Genomic DNA, 19,663 nt, shown 5'->3' with positions numbered 1-19,663 from the left:
GCCTGTTTCCAGGAGCTTGGGAGGAGCATTCAAAATGCATCGTTGTGTCTGATTTCTGCATGAAAAGCCTTTTCATATCACTGCAGGCAACCCTCCCCGTAGCTGAGGGCTCTGAGAACACTGATTCACTGACAAAGCTGTTTGGGGATTTCATAGCAACCAACGGTGTTTTGGTGAGAGAAACACATGCAGCATGAGCTCAGGCTCTGAGAAGGAAGCTCACTCTGCTGCATTAATCATCAGGGTAACAGGCCAAATCTCAATAAAAGCCCCAAACCCAAGTTCATCAGCCCACATAATTTTCCTTTTTCCATAAATCTTATAATTCTCAGTTCCTCCTCTGCTATCAAATCACAAAAGAAGCCTCTTTTGTTTGCAGACAGACCCACACCCTGCCTTTTCAGGGATTACCACTTTTGGGGGCTCAATGGATTTTAACCTCAAAACGTATTATTTGGGATCGCCTTCAAACATGTATTTTTTTGGAAAGGCCATAATTCATTTTACATGTTTAATGAAAACTCTACAGAAGAGGAAGGTTGGCAAAAGACACTAAAGACATAGTGCTTTGCTAACATCTGAAGTCAGCCTGGAACAGTGAGGAGGTTTATCCAGTGATTATGTTGCTGTAAACCTTCCTTCCAGATGCAGGGCTGGATGGAAAGATGTCTCATTTATTTTGCTTAAATTTCCAACCTGCTGGCACACAATGATGTCTGATCAGCAAATGAAAGAGGTCTGCACATTTCACAGCACAAAACAACCCTGGAAAAATCCAAGGCAACTCAAAGAGACAGTAAGACAGGCTCTACCAGACCTGCAGAAGCCTGACCCAGACCCACCTCCACTGGTCACTTCGGTGGTTTCATGAGTTACAGAAAGAGCCAGTTGCTTTAGTTACAGCTCCAAGTGCATGGAAAGTCTTATCCAACACTCTCTAATCCTGCACCTTCACGTCTCTACTCATGTGGAAATATCTAGACAGCCACCTGGAAATGGGCTGTGACCAACTTCAGAACTAGAGGAAACTTCTTCCATACTGAAGTGAGCCTGAAAAATCCTCCCTAGACCAGAGAGACTGATGAGCCATGATGGTTATCTGCACTAAGCCAAACTTCAGCAGGCATTTGGTACCTCTTAAAATCCAGTCCTAGAAAAAGCCCCAGTGCTGCAGGGTCCTGCAGATGGGCCCTGCCCAAATGTTGTGCTCTGTGCCACCACTGCAGATGTGCCTCACACCACTCCCACTTCTTCTGGGTTTAAGCCCATTTCTCACCAGCAGAAGTGTTTTCACAGATAAGGTCCAGCAGAGGCTTTGCTAACACCTTCTGCTGCATGGCCTTCTGGACACCAACACTGAATTTCCATCCACTCTCCATCTGCTCCTCCTGGGCTCTGATGGAGTTTACAGACAGGTCTGCAGGAGCAGAGGCTTCCCCGAGCCATCTGTGCTGTGCTGGCTGTTGGAAATGCTCCTCCTCCCCCACAAGTACAGGGTTATCTTAGTGCCTGGTCTCAGCCTACTTGATCAGAGCTGGGCTCCTTGCTGAAGCCAAAAGGGCTGGGAGTAGCTTCCCAGGCAGGGTATACTTCAATCCCAGGACTGCCTGTGCTCCCTCAGCTATCCTCTGGCACAGCAGGAATCCACAGCCAGCTTTTTCTGGCTGAAACACCAGGACCATGAGGGAAATACAAAGCAAAACATTCTCTGTTGCTTAATTTAACTACCAACCCACTCCAAATTTCATCCATGTTCCCTTTTCATCCTTCCCATCTGCCCATGCTGCCTCTTCCCAGCTCTGAGGGGTCCTGTCTGCCACAGCATCTGGTCTGTTCCTGCTGGCACAGATCAGCCCAGCTGATCCCATCCCCTGCCTCTCCCATCCCAGGCACAGCAGGGCCCAGGCACAGGGAGAGCCCGCGCAAGGCAGCACGGAAGGCACTGGGACAATGCCCTGCTTTGTGCTGACTGACACAGGCAGAGATGCTGCACTGGCTCCCAAAAACATGGGCACTGCATGTCAGCCCAGCTGGGCAGGTTGGGATGGCCAGAGGAAAGCTCAGCCCCAACTGCTGGAGGGACAAGATCCAGCATTCCTTATTCTCTACTCTCTGGAACCAAGGGGAGCACTTGTGAAACTCTTGAGAAATGTGTTAAATGAAACACATTTCCTGCAAGGAGTCTTCAAGGCTGTTTTCTTTCCCGGGGCTAAAAAGCTAAGGATAACTGGGAGCAGCAACAGGTTCAGGAAAGGGAAGGGAAAAAAGCAACCCAGGAGCATTCAATCCTAGCTTGTTTCTCACTACATGAGGAGACACTCTCAGTTAAAACACAGCTTGCTTTGCCTGCTGAAGCACACAAGCCCCTTTCTCCAGCCTGGATCATCCAGTTATTTGACACGTGCACTCTTCAAGGTCCAACTTGAGAACTAAGGGCTGCCTTGTAGGATGGCACCTTCCAAGTCAAGAGGGTGCAGGGATGTTTGCTGAAATATATTATGTTTCTTTAGCATTCAAACCACGCTGTTTTATGGAAAGCAGATCAGCTATTAGAGCTTCTCCCTGTTTTACTGAAAACAGACTCTGAAAACTCCTACTAATGTAATATGAAACATTTACTGTCTAATCCTTAGGTAACAGCTCTAAATTCTCAGCTTAAACATTCCCTCCATTTAGGCCTAGCAAGAACATATTTTTTTAACTTACTGTGCTAAACCCCCCTGACTTTATACCCGCTCCAACCGAATATAAATGAATCTTAATACCACTTCTCTACCTCTCCCAGCAAAAGCTCCCGTGACTCCTAATGCCTTCCAGATGCCCAGCAGAGCAGTCCCACGTGCAGTGTGGCTCTCTGAAGACACAGCTGCCTATTCAGTGTGTGCAGGCAGCTCCCCTCCCACTCCATCCCCCCACACTCGGGCTCATTTTCCACCGAGCCCCACACAAAGCACGGCACGTTTTCCGGATGCAGAAGGCAGAGGCCTCATCCCCCAGTGCCTGACTCCCTGCAGGACGGCCAGACTTACTAAAACAACAGGGAAAAGTTAAACAGATTTAGTTCAGCAGCAGCTGTCATGCTTCCCCATCTGTTTTTTCCTGCAGTTAACCACGTCCCATCGAGGGAGAATTAGAGAACTACAACAATAACAACGTGCATTATGGATGCAGGGAGGAAATGAGATGTCTGGTTCACCCAGGAACACTCCTTGGACCTTGTGGTGGAAGGATCCCTCCTGCTGGTCCACCTTTGTTGAAGGCAGGGTAGGGAGATGTTACAGCTTCTCCTGAAGCAGATACTCTAGCTGAGGTTACTGCACAGATGAGGGGAAGCCACAAGCACCATTCCCTGCTTTTGGTCTGCAAGGAAACTTAGTGCAGAGCAGCTGGGTGTAAAACTCTGACGTTGTGCAAAGAATGCATTGCACTGCAAAGGAAGTTAAACGAAGCCTTCCCATGCACCAGTGGCAGTGCCTGGCACAGATCCTGCCAAGGCCATGGGTCACCAAGAGCTCCTGTGCTTTCCTAGGGATGTGCAGCCCTCTGAACCCCCCCAGAGCTCCACTCCAGTGTGCTCTGTGCTCACATCAAGGCTGTGCCACGGGGACAGGAACCAGCAGTCACAGGCAGCACAACAGGGACAGTTTCTTTGGGGTCGCGGTAGAGGAGATGCAAACTGCTTCTTTTCCAGTAAAAACACTAAAAGGGAACATGAGTTCTCCTTTGTATCAGCTCCCAGGATCCCCCCACCCAATGGCTGCACCCTGGTGAGATCCAGGACAGTCCCAGGCTGCACTGGATTGCTGAGTCCTGGTGACACTACACAGCCTGGTGGAGCCGAGAGACAACTCCCTGTGAGAAGGGGAGAACAGCTTCTGCTCCCCTCACCCCCCCAGCTGCACAAGGTCTGCAGAAATCACCCCCTCGCTCTGTGCCAGCCCTGGAGCTCGATGGACCTCCCCTGAGCAAATTCCACCTGCTAACCTGGCAGAAAACTAGTGCAGCTGAAACAAGTGAAAGGAATGGAGTCAAGCTGGACAGGAGCCAGAGCTGTAGCAAAGGGAAGAGGGAAGGGAGGAAGGTGTGTGTGTGCACACACCTGGGAGTGGGAAGGGAAAACAAGGCCTGGGCTCAGCAGCACCCAGATACCATCAGATCAGCAGAGTTGTAGGTGTGGGCTCAACCTCACACTGCTGCAGCACAGCCAGCCCAGCAGGGAACACAGAGAGAGGGCAGCAGGCAGAGAGCACTGCAGGAACACCAAAATCTTCTCAGCTGAGAGATACACAATGACCAGAGTTCAACTGCAATACACTGCTCAGCATCACAGGCAAGAAAAGAGACCAAGATGGCACGATCAAGGATTCCTGTCTCTGGCACAGGGCACAGCTGAGAGCACTGGCAAGGCTGGCAGACACCACTCCCTGGAGATCTCCCACCTACCTGACTGGCAGACACCAAAGGCAGATTGTAGACATGCACTCCACCTTTCAAGGCAGTCCTGTCCTTGCAGGTTGTTCGTACCTCTAACCAGCCAAAAAATACCACAGCACCCAAGTATAAAAACGAGTGTCACATTTTTTTCATCCACCCAAAGGAATGGAGAAATTCCACCCATGTAACAGTAATCCAACAAAAATAACTTCGTCCCCTTTCAAATACTTTTGTGTAAAAACAGGAGGAAGGGCTCTGAGAGCTCTCCTTTTTTAAGGAGGGCTCTATTAATGCCTTCTGTATTCTCTACCCACCCAGAAGCAGATGCCAAAAGGAGGGAGCAAATCCCAGGCTTAAGACAAGAATCAAATGGGATGGATGCCATGAAACCAATAACAGTGTCTGCAGAAGATACACCCCCTCCCACAGTACTGACCTTCCAGCACAAATGACCTTCAGAAGCACAGGCAGTGCCCTCAGCCTGATGGAAAGCACGAGATAACAGGCAACTGCTGAAAATCTTCAAAGTTAAAAAACCTCACATCCCCTCCTGTGCACACAAAGAACAAATCTACAGGCAAAGGTCCCAACTTCCTCAATTTTTTTCAAAGGCAAAGCAAATTTGACAATATTTACAGTTCAGAGTGTAGCATTTTTTATCACTGCACAGTGGAACAAAAACCCATTCACATCTCATTAGATTAATTGTATTGACTGGATATCTGTTAATTACAATTGGAGCCTGATCACTTCAGGACAGGGATTGGAGTCACCTCTCTTAAAAGGCTAGCACCTAACAAAAAATAATAGAGTCCTGCATGGGTAAATCAAAGTAGAAGAAAATGTACTGATATGAATACCTCTAGAACCTCTCTCCAATCTAAGCTACCCCAAGAGCTGCCACACTTTGCTTCACCAAAAAGCCACTTGCCATGGCTCTGAGCAGCCCACTGGTGCATGGTGGGCTCCATCTCCAAACACACACCCCTTCCCAGTGTGGCCCCAAGTCTCCTGCAACCACGGTTTTCAAGTCTTCTTTTCAGCCTGTACCTTCTCACAGCATCATCCTTCATCCTTCCACACAGGCTGAAAGGATGCTGAGAGCCAGCTGTGCTGCTGACCTGTAGGACCCCACCATGGACAGGTGAGCAGCTAAAAAGCCACATTAGCACCCCATCAGCTCTGGCAAGCATTTATCACACTGCTGTTTCCAGGCAGAACTGCAGCAATAAGTGGCAGACCTTTATTTGTGTATTTTAAACAAAAGTAGGACGCCTGAAAACAGCCAGAAGTATTGAGGGAGAAGTATTAGGGCAAGCAATTAATTTTAAAAGGAGTACTAAGAATGTCTCCTGCAGCTAGAATAAAATTAATGCTATGATTTCAGCTTCAATTTTCAGGACACTGATTTGTCTGTACCTACTGTGAAGTCCTGCTCTTCCCCTGCCTCCCAAGGTGGCAGCTGACCAGCACATACTATTGGGATTAGACCTACATCATGACTTATCTTTATCTCTGATCATCATCTCTGCCAACCTGTAATTACAACAAATTCTTCCCTCCCAGTTGTGCCCGAGTGCACAAGTGATGTTGATCTTCCCTGTCTCTGAGCAGTGGCTGAATTCATGCAGCCAGCAGGTCATCCAAGCCTGAAGGCCAGAAACAACACCAAGAGACATCAGCCAAAGGACTCTGCCTGTGCTTCCTCTGCCACACTGAGCTGTGCTCAGAGGTCTGAGCCCCTTCATCTGGGAACAGAGCAGTGTCAGCCAGGAGACTTCATATTATTGAGCTCTTTCTTGCACTTCACCAGTTCCCAGAAGTGCCACAAGCCATGACTGATGCGTGAGCAAAACAGCACACAAATCTCAAATCCACACATTATTAACCCAAATCTGAACACTAAAAACCTAATGCTGTAACACATGGGCTCCTGCTGACTCCACACTGAGTCTACTTCCTCCAACAGCCTTTCAGCAATCCCAGTTTCACAGCAAAACTAAGTGAACAGACAGTTTGCTTTCAAAACCAGATTTGTGAACTTGGAGAGATGGAATATAATAAAATTAAATGTGATTGTGAGGAACCCACAAACTTGCACTCAAGTCCTACTAATTTATGATAGTTTGCAACAAGACCAAATGGAGTTTCAGTTTTCCCTACTACATCACTCCAGGAAAACAAAGATTATTTTTTTAGGGCCGTGCTTTGGTTTTGTTCACCTTGAACATCCCCACCGCTTTTTGGCACGGGGACATGAAACAACAAACCATAAGTTGGAACTGGAAACTTCTAAACCTGCCACAGGAGGTTCCTGACCAAGCACTCCAGAAGCAGCCCCATTCCTTGTTCCCACGAGCAGGAGGACAAGGAGCTGTCGTGCCCTGCCCCGCTCACCTCCTGCACGGGCGGCGCCAGCGGGTTCTTGAACTCCGAGAGGGACACGGGCAGGGAGAACTTGGAGAGCATGGATGGCAGGTTGTGGCCACGGAACTGGCAGGAAAACGCCTCTGCCAAGGGAGAGTAACTGCAGGAGAGAGGGAAAGGCAGAGATCAGTCCTGCAGTGCTGGTCAGGGTGACATTTATCCATTTACGCGTTACAGAAGTGCCAACTGCCAAATGAAATATCCCCTGTGATCTAGGAAAACTCTAAGGATATTGATGGCATGTTGCATCCTGCAGAAGTAACTAGAAGCTTTTGCACTTACATCCAGCTCCAGGACATTATTCAAGGTGTGGAGGGAATCCAGAGGAGGAAAATATAAGTGATAAAAAGTCCAGACCTGCGCAGTCTCTGGTCAAAGGGACAGGGACTGGGCAGTCCAGAGGAGGCAGGGATGGGCAGGATATACACACAGTCTCTGGATGTGCAGACTGCAGCTGCAGATGTGGCTGTTCCCCCTGCCTTTGCTGACAGGACAAGCAATATGACTGATTAGAAGTGAGGGAGAGTCAAGTTAAATATTAGGAAAACTGTTTTAAGATTTCCATCTCCAAAGGTCTTCAAGAACAGCACTGCCATATATGACACAGGCACAGTTGTTCCTGAATGACCTCAAGGTCCCTTCCAGCCCTATTTTTATACTTTCATCAGAGAAGTTTTGATTTAAAACTATTTTCCTATAACCGAGTTCCAACACAGAGTCTAAAAACATCTCAAAATCCAGCACAGGAAGGGTTGCCAATCTTCAGCACAGCAAAAACACCCACCACTGCCTCCACATCTTCCTTGCAGTGCCTCTGCCTGCTCTCCAAATGGCCACGTTGCCTTTTGTCTGTGACAAGGCACACAGTGTAAAATGCCAACACACGACACAGTACAATAGTGATGGCAACACTGACTTGATCTGATTCCATCCAGGTGATGCTGTGTGCCAGACACACAGGCAGTCCTATAAAACACCCATTTAACTTCATCATGAAGCATTTTGTTTTGTAAATGCTTCCCTCTTGCTCCAGGTCCATACAGCCTTCCTGATATGGACATTCAGTGAGCAAGAGTACTAAAAATACCAACAGCAGCTTCACAGGGTAAATAATGCTCCCAGGGCCCACAGCACCACAGGAGCATATTGATCTGCTCTGCTGCTCCTGCCTGCCCACACTGGCTGTGCAAGTTCAGGCACAGGTAATGGTTTGTAGAGTCTCAGCAAATTCATACATGAAGAACAATCCCACTCTGTGTCCAGTCAGAGGAGGAAGGTGCCTCTGCACTCCTCACCACTGTGCTGCTACAGACACTCATCTACTTACAGACAGACACTGGCGTTTGGAGAGAGCATGTAGACATTGTTTTCACAAAGAGGATAAATAATAATTGCTTTTCCCCAGTAAACGAGATGTGCAGCAAGCTGGAAAACCTGCATTGAGAAAACAGGGAAAAATTAGGGGAGCAAAAAGCACAATTCAGACTCTCAGCAAACGTTCCACACAAGGACAGAAAAACCTTGTCTGAACTGAAATGAAAGAAAACTGTTCCGTCCTTTCGCCCTGCCCTCAGAATAAATCCGTGGTTTAATATAACATGTGGCACATCAAAAAGCATTTGACAGGGTTATGAAGCTCCAGATATTCACTTCATATTTCTGAGCAACTTAGTATTTCCTGCCTCAAAGGAATTTCTTCAAACTGTATCAATAGAGGTTTAGTTACTTTTCACGCCCCAAAAAACTGTTTTTCTTTATGCACAAAATGCATTAAGTGTTATACACGAAAAATGAAACAAAAGAATCAGCCTCTACTATGACACAAACATAAAGGAAACCAACACTAACTTCTTACTGCAGTGAGGTATTTCAATAATGAACTACACAAAGTATTTTAATGTGTTAAACAAGTCAGTGGTTGCTAATGGCTCTGGAAAAGCCACATAAATAGTGTCTACGAGACACAAAATCCAGCCTGTATCATTAGATGCATTTAACTGTGCTTTTTTGTGGAGAACAAAACTACAGAAACAGAAGGGAATTTCCAGAGTTCATTCACCCCACAGCTAAATAATGCCAAGTAACACCACAGACCACTGTAGGCAGAGCTGGAATATTATTACAAAGCACGACCTTTCCCTTGGTGCAGACCTATGATCAGGAGCACGTGTGATGATGAGCTGTGTTCTTCTCCCTGTCACACAGATTGTGTCCCTGGGTCTGAACTGACTCGTAGCACGGAGTGGCTCTTCTCTTTTATGGAACATCTCATTCCCAGTGATCACAGTCATCCATAGGGGTCTCTCAGCAGACTCATGTTTTGTGTGAGTGCCAGAGTCTCATTCCCTCCACTGGCACAAACTTGCCTTCCCAAGGGCTCATCACATCACCTCCAGCAATTCAGATTTGAGATCTGGTTGTCAGTACTGGAAAGGCATTTGGAAAGATGCTGGCTTGGAAAAACTGGCTCAAAATTTTTGGCCAAGCCTAATCTAGAGCTTCCTCCAGGGACTCCACAAAGTGCGTGCACCCATGGACTAAGGGAAACTGATATGTAGGTTTGCACAGGCCTTCAGAAATCTTTGGTAGAAAAGATCTTGGCAGATCCTGGAGAAGCAACCTACTTGGCCATGGCAGCTGTAAATTTTCACTTGCAGTTTGGGTGCCTCCATTCGACATCAGCGTGGCAAAACCCAGAGAAGCCACTGTGCTGTGAGTCAAGAGTGTTATTTGTTCTGGTTTGGGGAACGTGGGAAGGCACAGAGAAGTCAGAGCAAGTCTCCTCAGAGGGGCACAGGGATGGGACTGGAGGCAACACACACAAGGTGGACAGTAGGACATTCCCATTAGACAGGAGGAAAGTTGCTGGTCAAACACTGGAGCAGAGGGGCTGTGGGAGGTAGCCCTGGACATATCACAATTTGAACGGACAAGTTTCTGATCAGCCTGTTTTAAGGGACTTGCTCTGAGCAGTGGTGGGGACTGGAGACCCCCAGGCACTGCTGTCACCCCAGTGTGGCTGCAGGGCTGTGCCCTTTGCTTCTCCAGCCTCTCCCCAGGCTCCAAGGCTGGTGCACTCTGCTCGCAGCGAGGGAGCCGACGTGCTCGTGCCCCACACAAACCCACCAGCACACACAAGAAAACACCTCGTGAGTTGAAGGCATTTCACAGCTCTGACAGCTCCCAGTACCTGCAGCAATGCCAAGTCAGCATCTTGAGCCAGTTGCTGCAAATTCTTCACAGCAGAGGTAGTTTTAATTACTCTCACCAGGGCAGGAGAGCAGTCCAACGGGAGCTCATTAAGCAACGACTTCTCATCATTTAAAAGTAATAAGGCATGGTAAGGCCTGCAGAAAAATAGAATACATTTGCACAGTAAACTGCAGCTTGTCCTGAAGGCTTAGTTATTCCCACACCATGATACCTGGGGTCAGTCTAATGGTAAAAAAAGAACTTCTAGTATCATCTTTTTGCTCTAACTGGGTTCAAAATGACCTTATTTTTATGTCACAGGGTAAGATGCTTGCTATAAAAAGGGGATAAAGGATTATATGGTAACTGGGTACCCCAGTGACAAGGGAAAAAAGACTGCACTGTGCTGGCAGGATATGAAGAACTAGTCTGGAAACCACTCATCTGCATTACTGAAATACAGAATGGAGTAGAAGAAAGGAAAAAAAGCAAGATTTAGTTACTTTTGCAGGATAAAGAGCTGCAAACACGGAATGCAGGAAATAAGGTATGATGGGGCCTGGGCTCTCTTTCTTCTAAAAGCAGAGTTACTTCTGGGTCAAAGATTAAAATGAACACACAGATCCTCTGACTGCCAACAGTGCAGGCCTCTGTTGCAGCATGACCTCAGCCCAACCAGCTGATGTGAACACAGAGGCTGTGGCTTCACAGCACCATGGATCCAGCAGCTTCAGGGAGTCAGCCCAGGGCCCCCCACCAGTACAGCCCAGTCACAGCATCCCCCAGCTGTGCCAGCACAGATGTTTGCAGCACCACCCCCAGAACTGAGGGAGGACTGGCCACATCCTGAAGGGCAGAGCTTGCTCTCACCTGATGGATTTCAGACTCCTCTCAATTGCTTCTGGGGGTATGAAGTTGGTGGCAACATAGTGGATTTTGTGAGGGAGGCAGAAACTCACCTCCAGCCAGTTGTTGATGTGCAAACGAACCACCCCTGTCGTGCAGAGACTAAAACAGCAACGAAATAAATGCATTTACCATGTATCACAAATGAAAGCAGTGGTCCAGATTCACCCCTGCACAGGAATTGGATCAGGACAGGCAAAGACTGAACGTTCCCTGTCTGTCCCCAGGCTGGCTGAGGACCAGCTGATTCCCAACTGCAAGGGCTTCCTTAACTGGTACTTTCAGAGCATCATCCCCTACAGTGTTTTTGGGGAGATCTGAAAGACTTCACCACTGAGCTTCTGCTCCCTCTGCTCTTAACACTGCAGCAGTACCTTAAGTTAAAAAAGTTTCTTGAAGATCTACTCCAAGGGAAAGGAAAACTCCCTAGGCCAGAGCTGCAAAGGGCAAAGATAAACTGGGCACATTGTTTTCACCTCCAATTTCCATCCTCCTCTTCAAGGGAAAAGAAAAGGAGATGTCTGTACTGGGCTGTTACAAGCAGCACATTTCCACAATAACAGCCTCCTTCAGTTCTGCTCAGGTTGTTTGTTTCCTACTAACCTGTTCCTGCTTGTCACACGGAATCACAAACGTGCTTGCTAAATGCTTTCTTCATTCTAGGAAACCACAGAGGCTAAGCTAAGCCCTTAAGCTGAATTCAGACAACAGGATTGGAGTGGAAATGATGGACATCTCGGGAACGACAATAAAGTCTGACCCTCGTGTTCAGCCTGAAAGCAAAGATAAGCCTCTTTCACTGAAAAAAACCCAGAAAGCTGGAGATTAGAGCCATGAACGTCATTCAGGTGGTTTTACAGGAGTCTGCAAATCTGGACAAGAGGTGGAATATACCTCTGCAGGGAACTATATTTACTGAAAATGGGCAGTGTACCACAAGGAGCTAAGCCAGTACCACCTTGCAAACCCTCACAACACTGCCCAGCCCACTGACAGGGAATGCTGGCCTGGGAACAGCTGTGCCAGAGGCAGTGGGAACGTGCAGGGAGGAAGCAGCAATCTTTTCATGTACATTGAGTTACAAACACACACAAACAAATATAATACAAATAATACAAATCTATCTTAAGCAACAGCTAATTTTGCCTGCACCAGAGAGCTGAATCTCTGAGGATGTCCTTTGATTTTAAACCTTCTCCCAAAAGAACAGGGGTTTTTTTTTGGCCTAAAATGACATTTCAAAGCTTGCACTCTGAAAATTCCAGCCCGAATTTTAAATTCAAGTGTGTTGAGACTCGCAATATATGTCTTTTGTGTCAATAGCTCCCATGAATTTCCCCTCTACACAAAACAGATTAAAAAACATGCCAGGAGCAAATACACGTCTTAGAAACTCTTCATGTGGTGATTTAGCCATTTATAACTAACATTCAATTGCAGGCCACAAACTAACATGCTCTTTTTCAAGTTCATCTGGCTTTAGAGAGGGTTTAGAGAGACCTGAAAATTCAGCTTTAAACAAAAACACTGGGCAGCTCTGGCTGCTGCTGTAACTACTCACCAAACCACAACAGAGTGGTGAGGGAGCAAACACGATCCCCTCCTGCCTCGTGCATGATCAGACTCATTAGGGAAAAGTCTCACTGCAGACACTGCTTTTGAAAAGCTGAGGCCATGGGTTTGTTCTCATATCTTCCACTGAACTCCAAAAAAACCCTGATTTTTCCAGCTGCAAATGGAGCAGACAAGTGTATGTGTTTTCCTTTTTTAAAAAGGAACTGAAAGGATGAAGCCACTGTCCCTCTGAGCCTCTCATCTGCTCAGAGGCTCCAGACCCTGCAGGAACATGCAAAGCACAAACACCTCCGTTTTTCTTCATTAAAAGCTGCAGCTCATCCCTCCAGACACACCCCACTGACAGATAAACCTGGATTCTCTCAAAATTCACCAAGGAAAAGGCACACTGAAGCTGTGGTTATCCACACCTTCTCCCAGGCCAAATCCTCACAGGAGAAAACATGACAGTAAATGACCAGGACAAGTGACTTAAAAGGCCACCTCAGAGCAACTGGGGTGTTCAACTGGGTTACCCAAAAGCAGCAGAAATACATGAGAACATGAGATGCTTGCAGGGATATTTTCCCTGCATAGTTTAATATTCATGAAACAGAAAAAAAAAAATCCAGTTGGTTCCTTTCATTCTTCAGTCCAAGTGCACCAAGGCAGAAGCTTTAATTATGTAATTACCCTCTCCACAGCATAATTTTGTCTACAGTGCACTATATAACAAGAGTCTAGAATTAAAGACAACAAGAAAACCAGATTTTCAGTTCTGATCTGGATCTTAATTTCATTCTTCTGCATTTGCATTCAACTGTACAATTTCCAGCCTTCATTATGGCTTTATGCACATGATTTCTCCTTCATCTGCCCCTCCTTGGATGGAAGATAATTTAAGTGTCTTAATAATTTGACAAAGAATAAGCTACACCCTCCAGCAGCAACACATGTGACTGCCCTTGGCCAGACAGCAGTTAAATAATGTCACCAACAGAGACACAAAGATTTATGCAAAAGGATGGATGGACAGTCAAGTCCTGGAAAGTGAAGTTCTGACCCACATTTGCCTTCACTTTTACACCTTATTTTAGGGGCAGAGGGAGAACAGCAAAAAGCAGCAACAGAATACCAATAAACAAGTATCCAGAGTCACAGTTCTCCAGTTCTCCTTTATTCTCCTTAACCAGCTCAAACTGTGGAGCAAAGAGTGCAGGACCATGCAGGACTTTGGGAAGGTGAGAACACTGCACACCCTGAACCTCAGGGACACAGTTCAAGTAGCCCCTGACAGGAAACCCAGAATCCCACCAAGATTCCAAGGTGCAGTAGGAATCACACCAGGAATTTACAGACGCCTCTCCTTTGTTCCTTGGTTCTTTCCTACAGAGTCTTCACATTGTGTGGGGATTTTTTGCAGTGTTGCTGCACCCTGAGCTTTTCCACTGAGTTGACAGTTCACTGAATTATCAGCTGTTAATTCCCAAAGCTCTTTTCAGAGCATTATGTTTGGCCTGACAGGCAATATTTTACAGTCTATCTATACTGAGTTTTTCCTGCTGTTCTACCAGTTAACTGCTATCCAGAGACTCTGCTGCAACTTTTCCTTTTTCCCCACAGACTTTAAAAGTAACTGGGCAAAAATAGCTTAATTCCCCATACTCTAACTGGCTGTCAAACCCTCAAAGACATTCCATTTTATTCCATGAAAAGTTAAGTTTCAACACTTTTTTTTTTTAATATCTGGTTAGATAATACCCAATGAGCAATACTGAGGGATACATGGATCAGGATACTGAGGGGGATATCAGAGCCTAAAACTGAGACAGGGAGAAGCAAATAGGAAAAGGCTGTTTAATGTCTCTCCATCATAAGACCCAGGAGACATCTCACAACACACACAAGGAGCAAAGTTCAGAAGAAACAGAAAGAAACACAGAAACTAGTTAAGCCATGCACCTCCTTATCAGGGGATGCTGTGGTTGTTCAATATTTGCTCTGGCTCACAGGATTGTGGGCTGATTCCGGGAAGTGAGATCAGCTGAAAGCTGTTCAATACACAGAAATCCCCTCCAGAGCTGCAGGACCCTGGGGAATATTTTGGGGGAATATCACTGCTCTTTTGCTCTACTCTGTGTGCCCTGAACAGCAACTGTGAGCCACTGCAACTGTGAGCCACTGCCCCAAAATGGGAACCCAAAAGTTGAGCATTATCTCAGAGAATTGCAGCTTTTTTCATAACTATTGGCAACACAAAGCAATCTCACTTTAAATTTATAGAGGACTTATGAATTTTTGCATACACACCCCTCATTTTATGTCTGTTCTATTTACACCAGAAATTAAGAGTATGTTTTCTAGTCTGGTGGAGCTTGTAGCTTTGGAGTTTGGTTTTCCTAGAGGTTGTAACTACTTAGAGCTTTGAAATTATTTCACATTTCCTTATAAAGGACACGTGGACTGTGCTTTGATGAAATAACTGTAGTTGGATGCTATTTTACAGTACAGCTACATCTAATAATTCATTAAGTCTCATATAATTATTGCACTTCTCGCTGAGCTGATGAGGTAGGCAAGATCTACCAGTCAGTTCATATCCCACCAGACTAAAAATGTATGAAGGCTCTTCGTGTATTAAAAAGAAGAAGCAAACAATTCAATCCTCCCCCAAAAAAGTCTCCAAACTTTTACTTTTATTCCCATCCAAAGCTAAGAGAAGTTTTCTAAAACCAGACAGGCAGGTAGCTATTATCAAGCTCACACATCACCTGCAGTTGCAGACAAAACTTAGTGAAAGCTGTCTTGATTCCCTGAATTGAACAGTGGCTTAAAAGAGACACACTGGTAAATTTGTCAGTGCTGGAAGAGTTTCTTGGGCCTAAAACCATTGCTTTTGTTTCTCCACGCCAATGCTGGAGTTTGGGGACAAGATGAACGAAGACTTTCCGTTTTCTGATCAAAAAGAAACATTCTGGTTCTCTCCATTAGAGTCCCAAAAAGGTCCCAGGAACTAGATGTTGATTACTTCTAAGCTGTGAGTTTAATAACACTCCATTTCTAGAGCAGCAAGAGCGTTACAGTCCAGATGTCCTGGCTACTGATCCTGCCTTCTAAAACACAGGCATTTCATTCAAAACACAGGGAGCATCCTGAACCATGACAAGATTCACACTCTTGTGGTTTTGCACAAACCAAGTTGCCCAGGGACGTGTTGGGTCTTGCCTGAAATACCTCAGCACCATCTACAGGAAACCAAGGGCTCGGCAGCTCCTCTGGAGCAGCCCTGGAAACGGGGCTGGAATTGCAGAAAGCAGCAGGCACTGGGAAATGCTGGTCTGAGCAAATCTCCAATGGAGAGCTGGGCTCCATTTGCAATTCAAAGTGCTCTCTCCACCTCACTCCCTGTTCTCCTACAGCCAAAGGCTATGCCAGAAGTCTCTGTCAATTAAACCAGCACATTGTCACTGCATGCATTTGAAGGTTTACCCTTCCCAGCAGTCCTTCCTCCTCTAAAATCAACAGACCAAATCTTTCTATCTCTCCTCTGAGGTCATTCTCACTCCTCCACACTCTCTAGGTGGCCCAAATCCCTCTTGAAATGTGGTCTCCAAAACTGGATACACTATTCATTAAGCAGGGGCTTTACAATCCCCAGTGGGGTTGGTTCCTATCTTACAGACAAGACTTTTATTTTGTGCATTCTTGTCTATCTGCCTTTTCTGTAACCCCATGTCACTTATGACTAACCCTCATTTCACAGAAGACCACACAGACTTCACTCCAAAGCTGCTGACACACAGGAATAATTAATTCAGCCTGGACTTGCAGAAAAAAATCCTGTTTCTAGACCACTTCTACCTTATAAAAAAATATTTAATTCTATGCCTGCCTGGCAAAGTGCTTCAGCTCCTCTCAACTCATCTGACACAGGTGTAATAACCACATTTCTAATTCTCTCATAGGAAACATTAATGGAAAAACACTGCAGAACACCACCTGATCACCCAGGCAGACAATCACACTGTTAGCTATTCTTCAAGTACAGCATTACAATAAAGCACACAGGCACTTTTTATTTTTACCAACACAAAAGTGTCAAAATCTAACTTGCAGCACTTCTCCCCCACTCACAATGCCTAAATGAGGGAGAAACTGCCTTATTTTACACCTGGGAGACAGTACCAAAGTGTGCTTCTCCGTGGTCAGTCTGTTCCTCCTTATCTCATAGGTCGTATCAGCACAGTCCATGGGTTTGGGCTCTGTGTTGCTCCAGTCACAGCTAAATGCCACAAGATGTCACTGTGTCCCTAAAATTTGTCCCTACAATTTGCCCTGTCACAAATACACAGCCCTAGAGGAACAGAAAAACGTAAGTTTAACATTAGAATCACAGGCTACACAAAAAGTGTTTTTAAACTTTTAGTACGTGTTTTGTGTGAGTTGTGTGGAACAATATACCACATTCCTTCAAACAAGCTGAAATTCATAGCTCTTAAACATAACAAAGAGCAGCTTATTTATTAGTTTTCTAATGTGTTTTGCAACCATTAGATTCTTTAGGCTCCCAGTGCCTTTGCAGTGATCCCCTCTGTACAAGGGGAGCCACAAGCCAGGGAGGATGAAGGGGCTGTCTGATATTATTCCATGTGCCCTAAGGAGCTCCAGCCTAATTCTCTGAATCCCTGACAAACACCCCAACCAAGGGGCACAGCATCTTCCTGCCCACCCAAGCCTTCTGTGCCCCTTTGTCAAGGCCCTTCCCCAAGCACATATCCTGGATGGAGGTGCCTCTCTTCCCAAGGAGCCACTCGGCTCCTGCTCAAGTTCAACACCAACTCCTTTGAAATCTTTGCCAGGACTTCTGATCCTATCAAGAAACAGCATGTTACACTTTCCATTCTGCTGAAAGTCTCAGCATCTGATCCAAATTCGCTGTCCAGACATGTACAGTGTAACCAAATGAAGCCAGGGCAGTACCTGACTTGCCATCAGTGCTCATGCAGCACTTTCCTCTCAGCTGCAGCTTTGGAGCACTTCTCCAGTGATATAATATCCATATTATGACACTTTTCAGCTCTACAGTTCACTTGTCATTATGTGCCTCCGTGCTAAGGAAGAAAATAATAATTCTTAAAGCTGTGACAGACATCATCAACTTTGAGGAACCCCAAGATATCAAAGACAGACCAAGGTGATGATTAGGGTAGCAGTTCTGCAAACATTTCACCTGACTGCTAGGCTTCACATTGCTCTGCCTGGTATAAAACCCAAATCCCAATGAGTCAACAGCAGGAGGAGGTGGATAATATCCTAAGGAACAAGGCCAGAAGGTTTCAGTGAGGAACAGCATACTGTGAGCTAGGAATAAAATCCCACTTACCTGTCATATGTCTCTTTGAGATCTCTGGCCAGTTTGCACTTGGGTAGGATGTGATGAAAAGGTGACTGTGGCCCTTCTGTGGCTATAGAAAATTTCAAAACAAGAAAGCAAACAACTGATTTCAAAGCATTTCAACTGATTTCCTCTTCCCCCACCAGATATCAACCAGTATCTAAGGGACAGAAATCGTCTCTTTTTAATCTACAGTTACCTTTCAAAGCTTTTAGAATAACTCAAGCTACATGTTAAAATAATAACAGTGAATTATTGCCAACTTCTCCTAAACCTCAACTCAGTTAAGCACATGTAACTGTGAATTTGACAAATGATGATTTTAAATGCTTTGTTTTTATAGATGTTGTTTTAATTTTTAATGCTTGCAGCAAGATGATGCATCACTGTCAGAGAGACATCACCTTAAACAGTGCACGTTATTATAGTGCATTTTCCTGAAGTACAGTCTGTAAAGAGTCTGTAACTATTTGCTAGCCATGGTAACAACATATAAGAGTGAAGCTTCCACACAAGAAGTCTGGTGACTCAGCACACAGCATGAAAGCATGGAAAACCTGCTCTAGGGTGGGAGAAGCAGGTTCCATGTGAGCTCGTCCATCTCAGCCTGACAGGCAGATCCAAAGGGAATGGCTCAGTGCACAGTCTCCAGGGATTGTGCTGAACTGAGCTATAAGGAAAGCAAAGAAGACACTTCACTTCTAAACTCACATCTCTGCATAAGGATAGTGATCCTGGATGAGGTAAAATGCAGTCAAAAGCTGTCAATGCTGAAGAGCACCACGACTTGTCCGTGCTGATCCCGGCCACAAAAGTGAGGTGGCACAATCAACACTTCTCTGAAGAAGCGCTCCTGGACAAACACATTCCCACCCAAAGCTCAGCACTCACTTTCTGACATGGCAGACACCTCATCCTGGATGGCCAGGATGAGCTTGGCCTCCCTGGTGAGGTACTGGCAGCGGCGCTCCTCGTGCTGCAGGACGATGGCGATCCTGCGGGACAGGTTGTGCAGGCAGTTTATCACCGACGGGTCCGCGTTGGCCTGCGGGGAACACGGGACAAACACTGAGCCACAGCCACGGCCACAGCACTGCAGGGATGGAGAAGTACTTAAATAACGAGCCCCCACTGAGATCAAAAGTCAGCCTCTTTGGCTGCTGGCAAAAAAATAAATTTTCTCCAGCAGGAACCAAGCTGAAGCTCAGAGATGTCCGAATGTAACGGGAAGGTTCATGGATTTCTAAGCTGGTCTGTGTGCATCAAAGGAACACCACACCTGGAGCATGATACTCCTGTCTGGTTTATTTTTCCAGTTGTTAATGGGCCTTCTGCTAGCAGAGAGCAAAGGACTCAATGTCACACAGTAAGAAAAGGAAGTGTGTGCCATTGGAAAAGGCAGAACCTCCCAATATCCAGGTTAAACTCACTGGGAGCACGAGGGCTGCAGTGCCATAACACAGCCCACATGTTGCTACACTGATGTTTATCCTATCCTACTGACTGACAAGGCAGTAACTGAGTTAGAATTACCAGCACATGACCAACAATTTCATCCCAAATCCAAATGGAGTTGGATTTACACTCCCAAACACTTCACAAATATGGCTTGTTACTCCCACTGCATTCATGCAAGCCCCTGGAAAAATCTATCATGTAAGTACAGCTGCCAAGGGGGACGAGGGGGGGTGAATGGTGGCTCCAGCATGAGTCAGCAGCTGCTTCATGTTTGTTAAGACATTTAAAGGAATTTAA

The 19,663-nt window shown here is 46.0% G+C and overlaps 1 protein-coding gene across 9 annotated transcripts in view; it reads right to left on the bottom strand.

Moving 5' to 3' along the window:
- Positions 1-19,663, bottom strand: part of NPRL3 (NPR3 like, GATOR1 complex subunit) — a 42,605-nt gene that overhangs the window by 7,448 nt on the left and 15,494 nt on the right. For 7 of the 9 annotated variants that reach the window (XR_010434669.1, XM_064672709.1, XM_064672708.1 and 4 more), the window contains 6 exons: positions 18,800-18,953; positions 17,897-17,978; positions 10,924-11,061; positions 10,052-10,208; positions 8,189-8,295; positions 6,832-6,961 (listed from right to left, as the gene is read on the bottom strand). Coding sequence is in view for 8 of the 9 variants with exons in the window: in XM_064672709.1 (XP_064528779.1) it covers positions 6,832-6,961; positions 8,189-8,295; positions 10,052-10,208; positions 10,924-11,061; positions 17,897-17,978; positions 18,800-18,953 (768 nt within the window). In the remaining variant the exon portion in view is untranslated. Of the gene's footprint in view, positions 1-6,831; positions 6,962-8,188; positions 8,296-10,051; positions 10,209-10,923; positions 11,062-17,896; positions 17,979-18,619; positions 18,773-18,799; positions 18,954-19,441; positions 19,635-19,663 lie in introns of those variants that run through there. The other 2 variants (XM_064672711.1, XM_064672712.1) reach the window with 2 other exon arrangements.

This window comes from Pseudopipra pipra, chromosome 16 (assembly GCF_036250125.1).
Source record: "Pseudopipra pipra isolate bDixPip1 chromosome 16, bDixPip1.hap1, whole genome shotgun sequence".
Lineage (NCBI taxonomy): Eukaryota > Metazoa > Chordata > Aves > Passeriformes > Pipridae > Pseudopipra > Pseudopipra pipra.
Note: the sequence above shows the minus strand (reverse complement) of the source record. Positions and strands in the feature narration are given on the sequence as shown.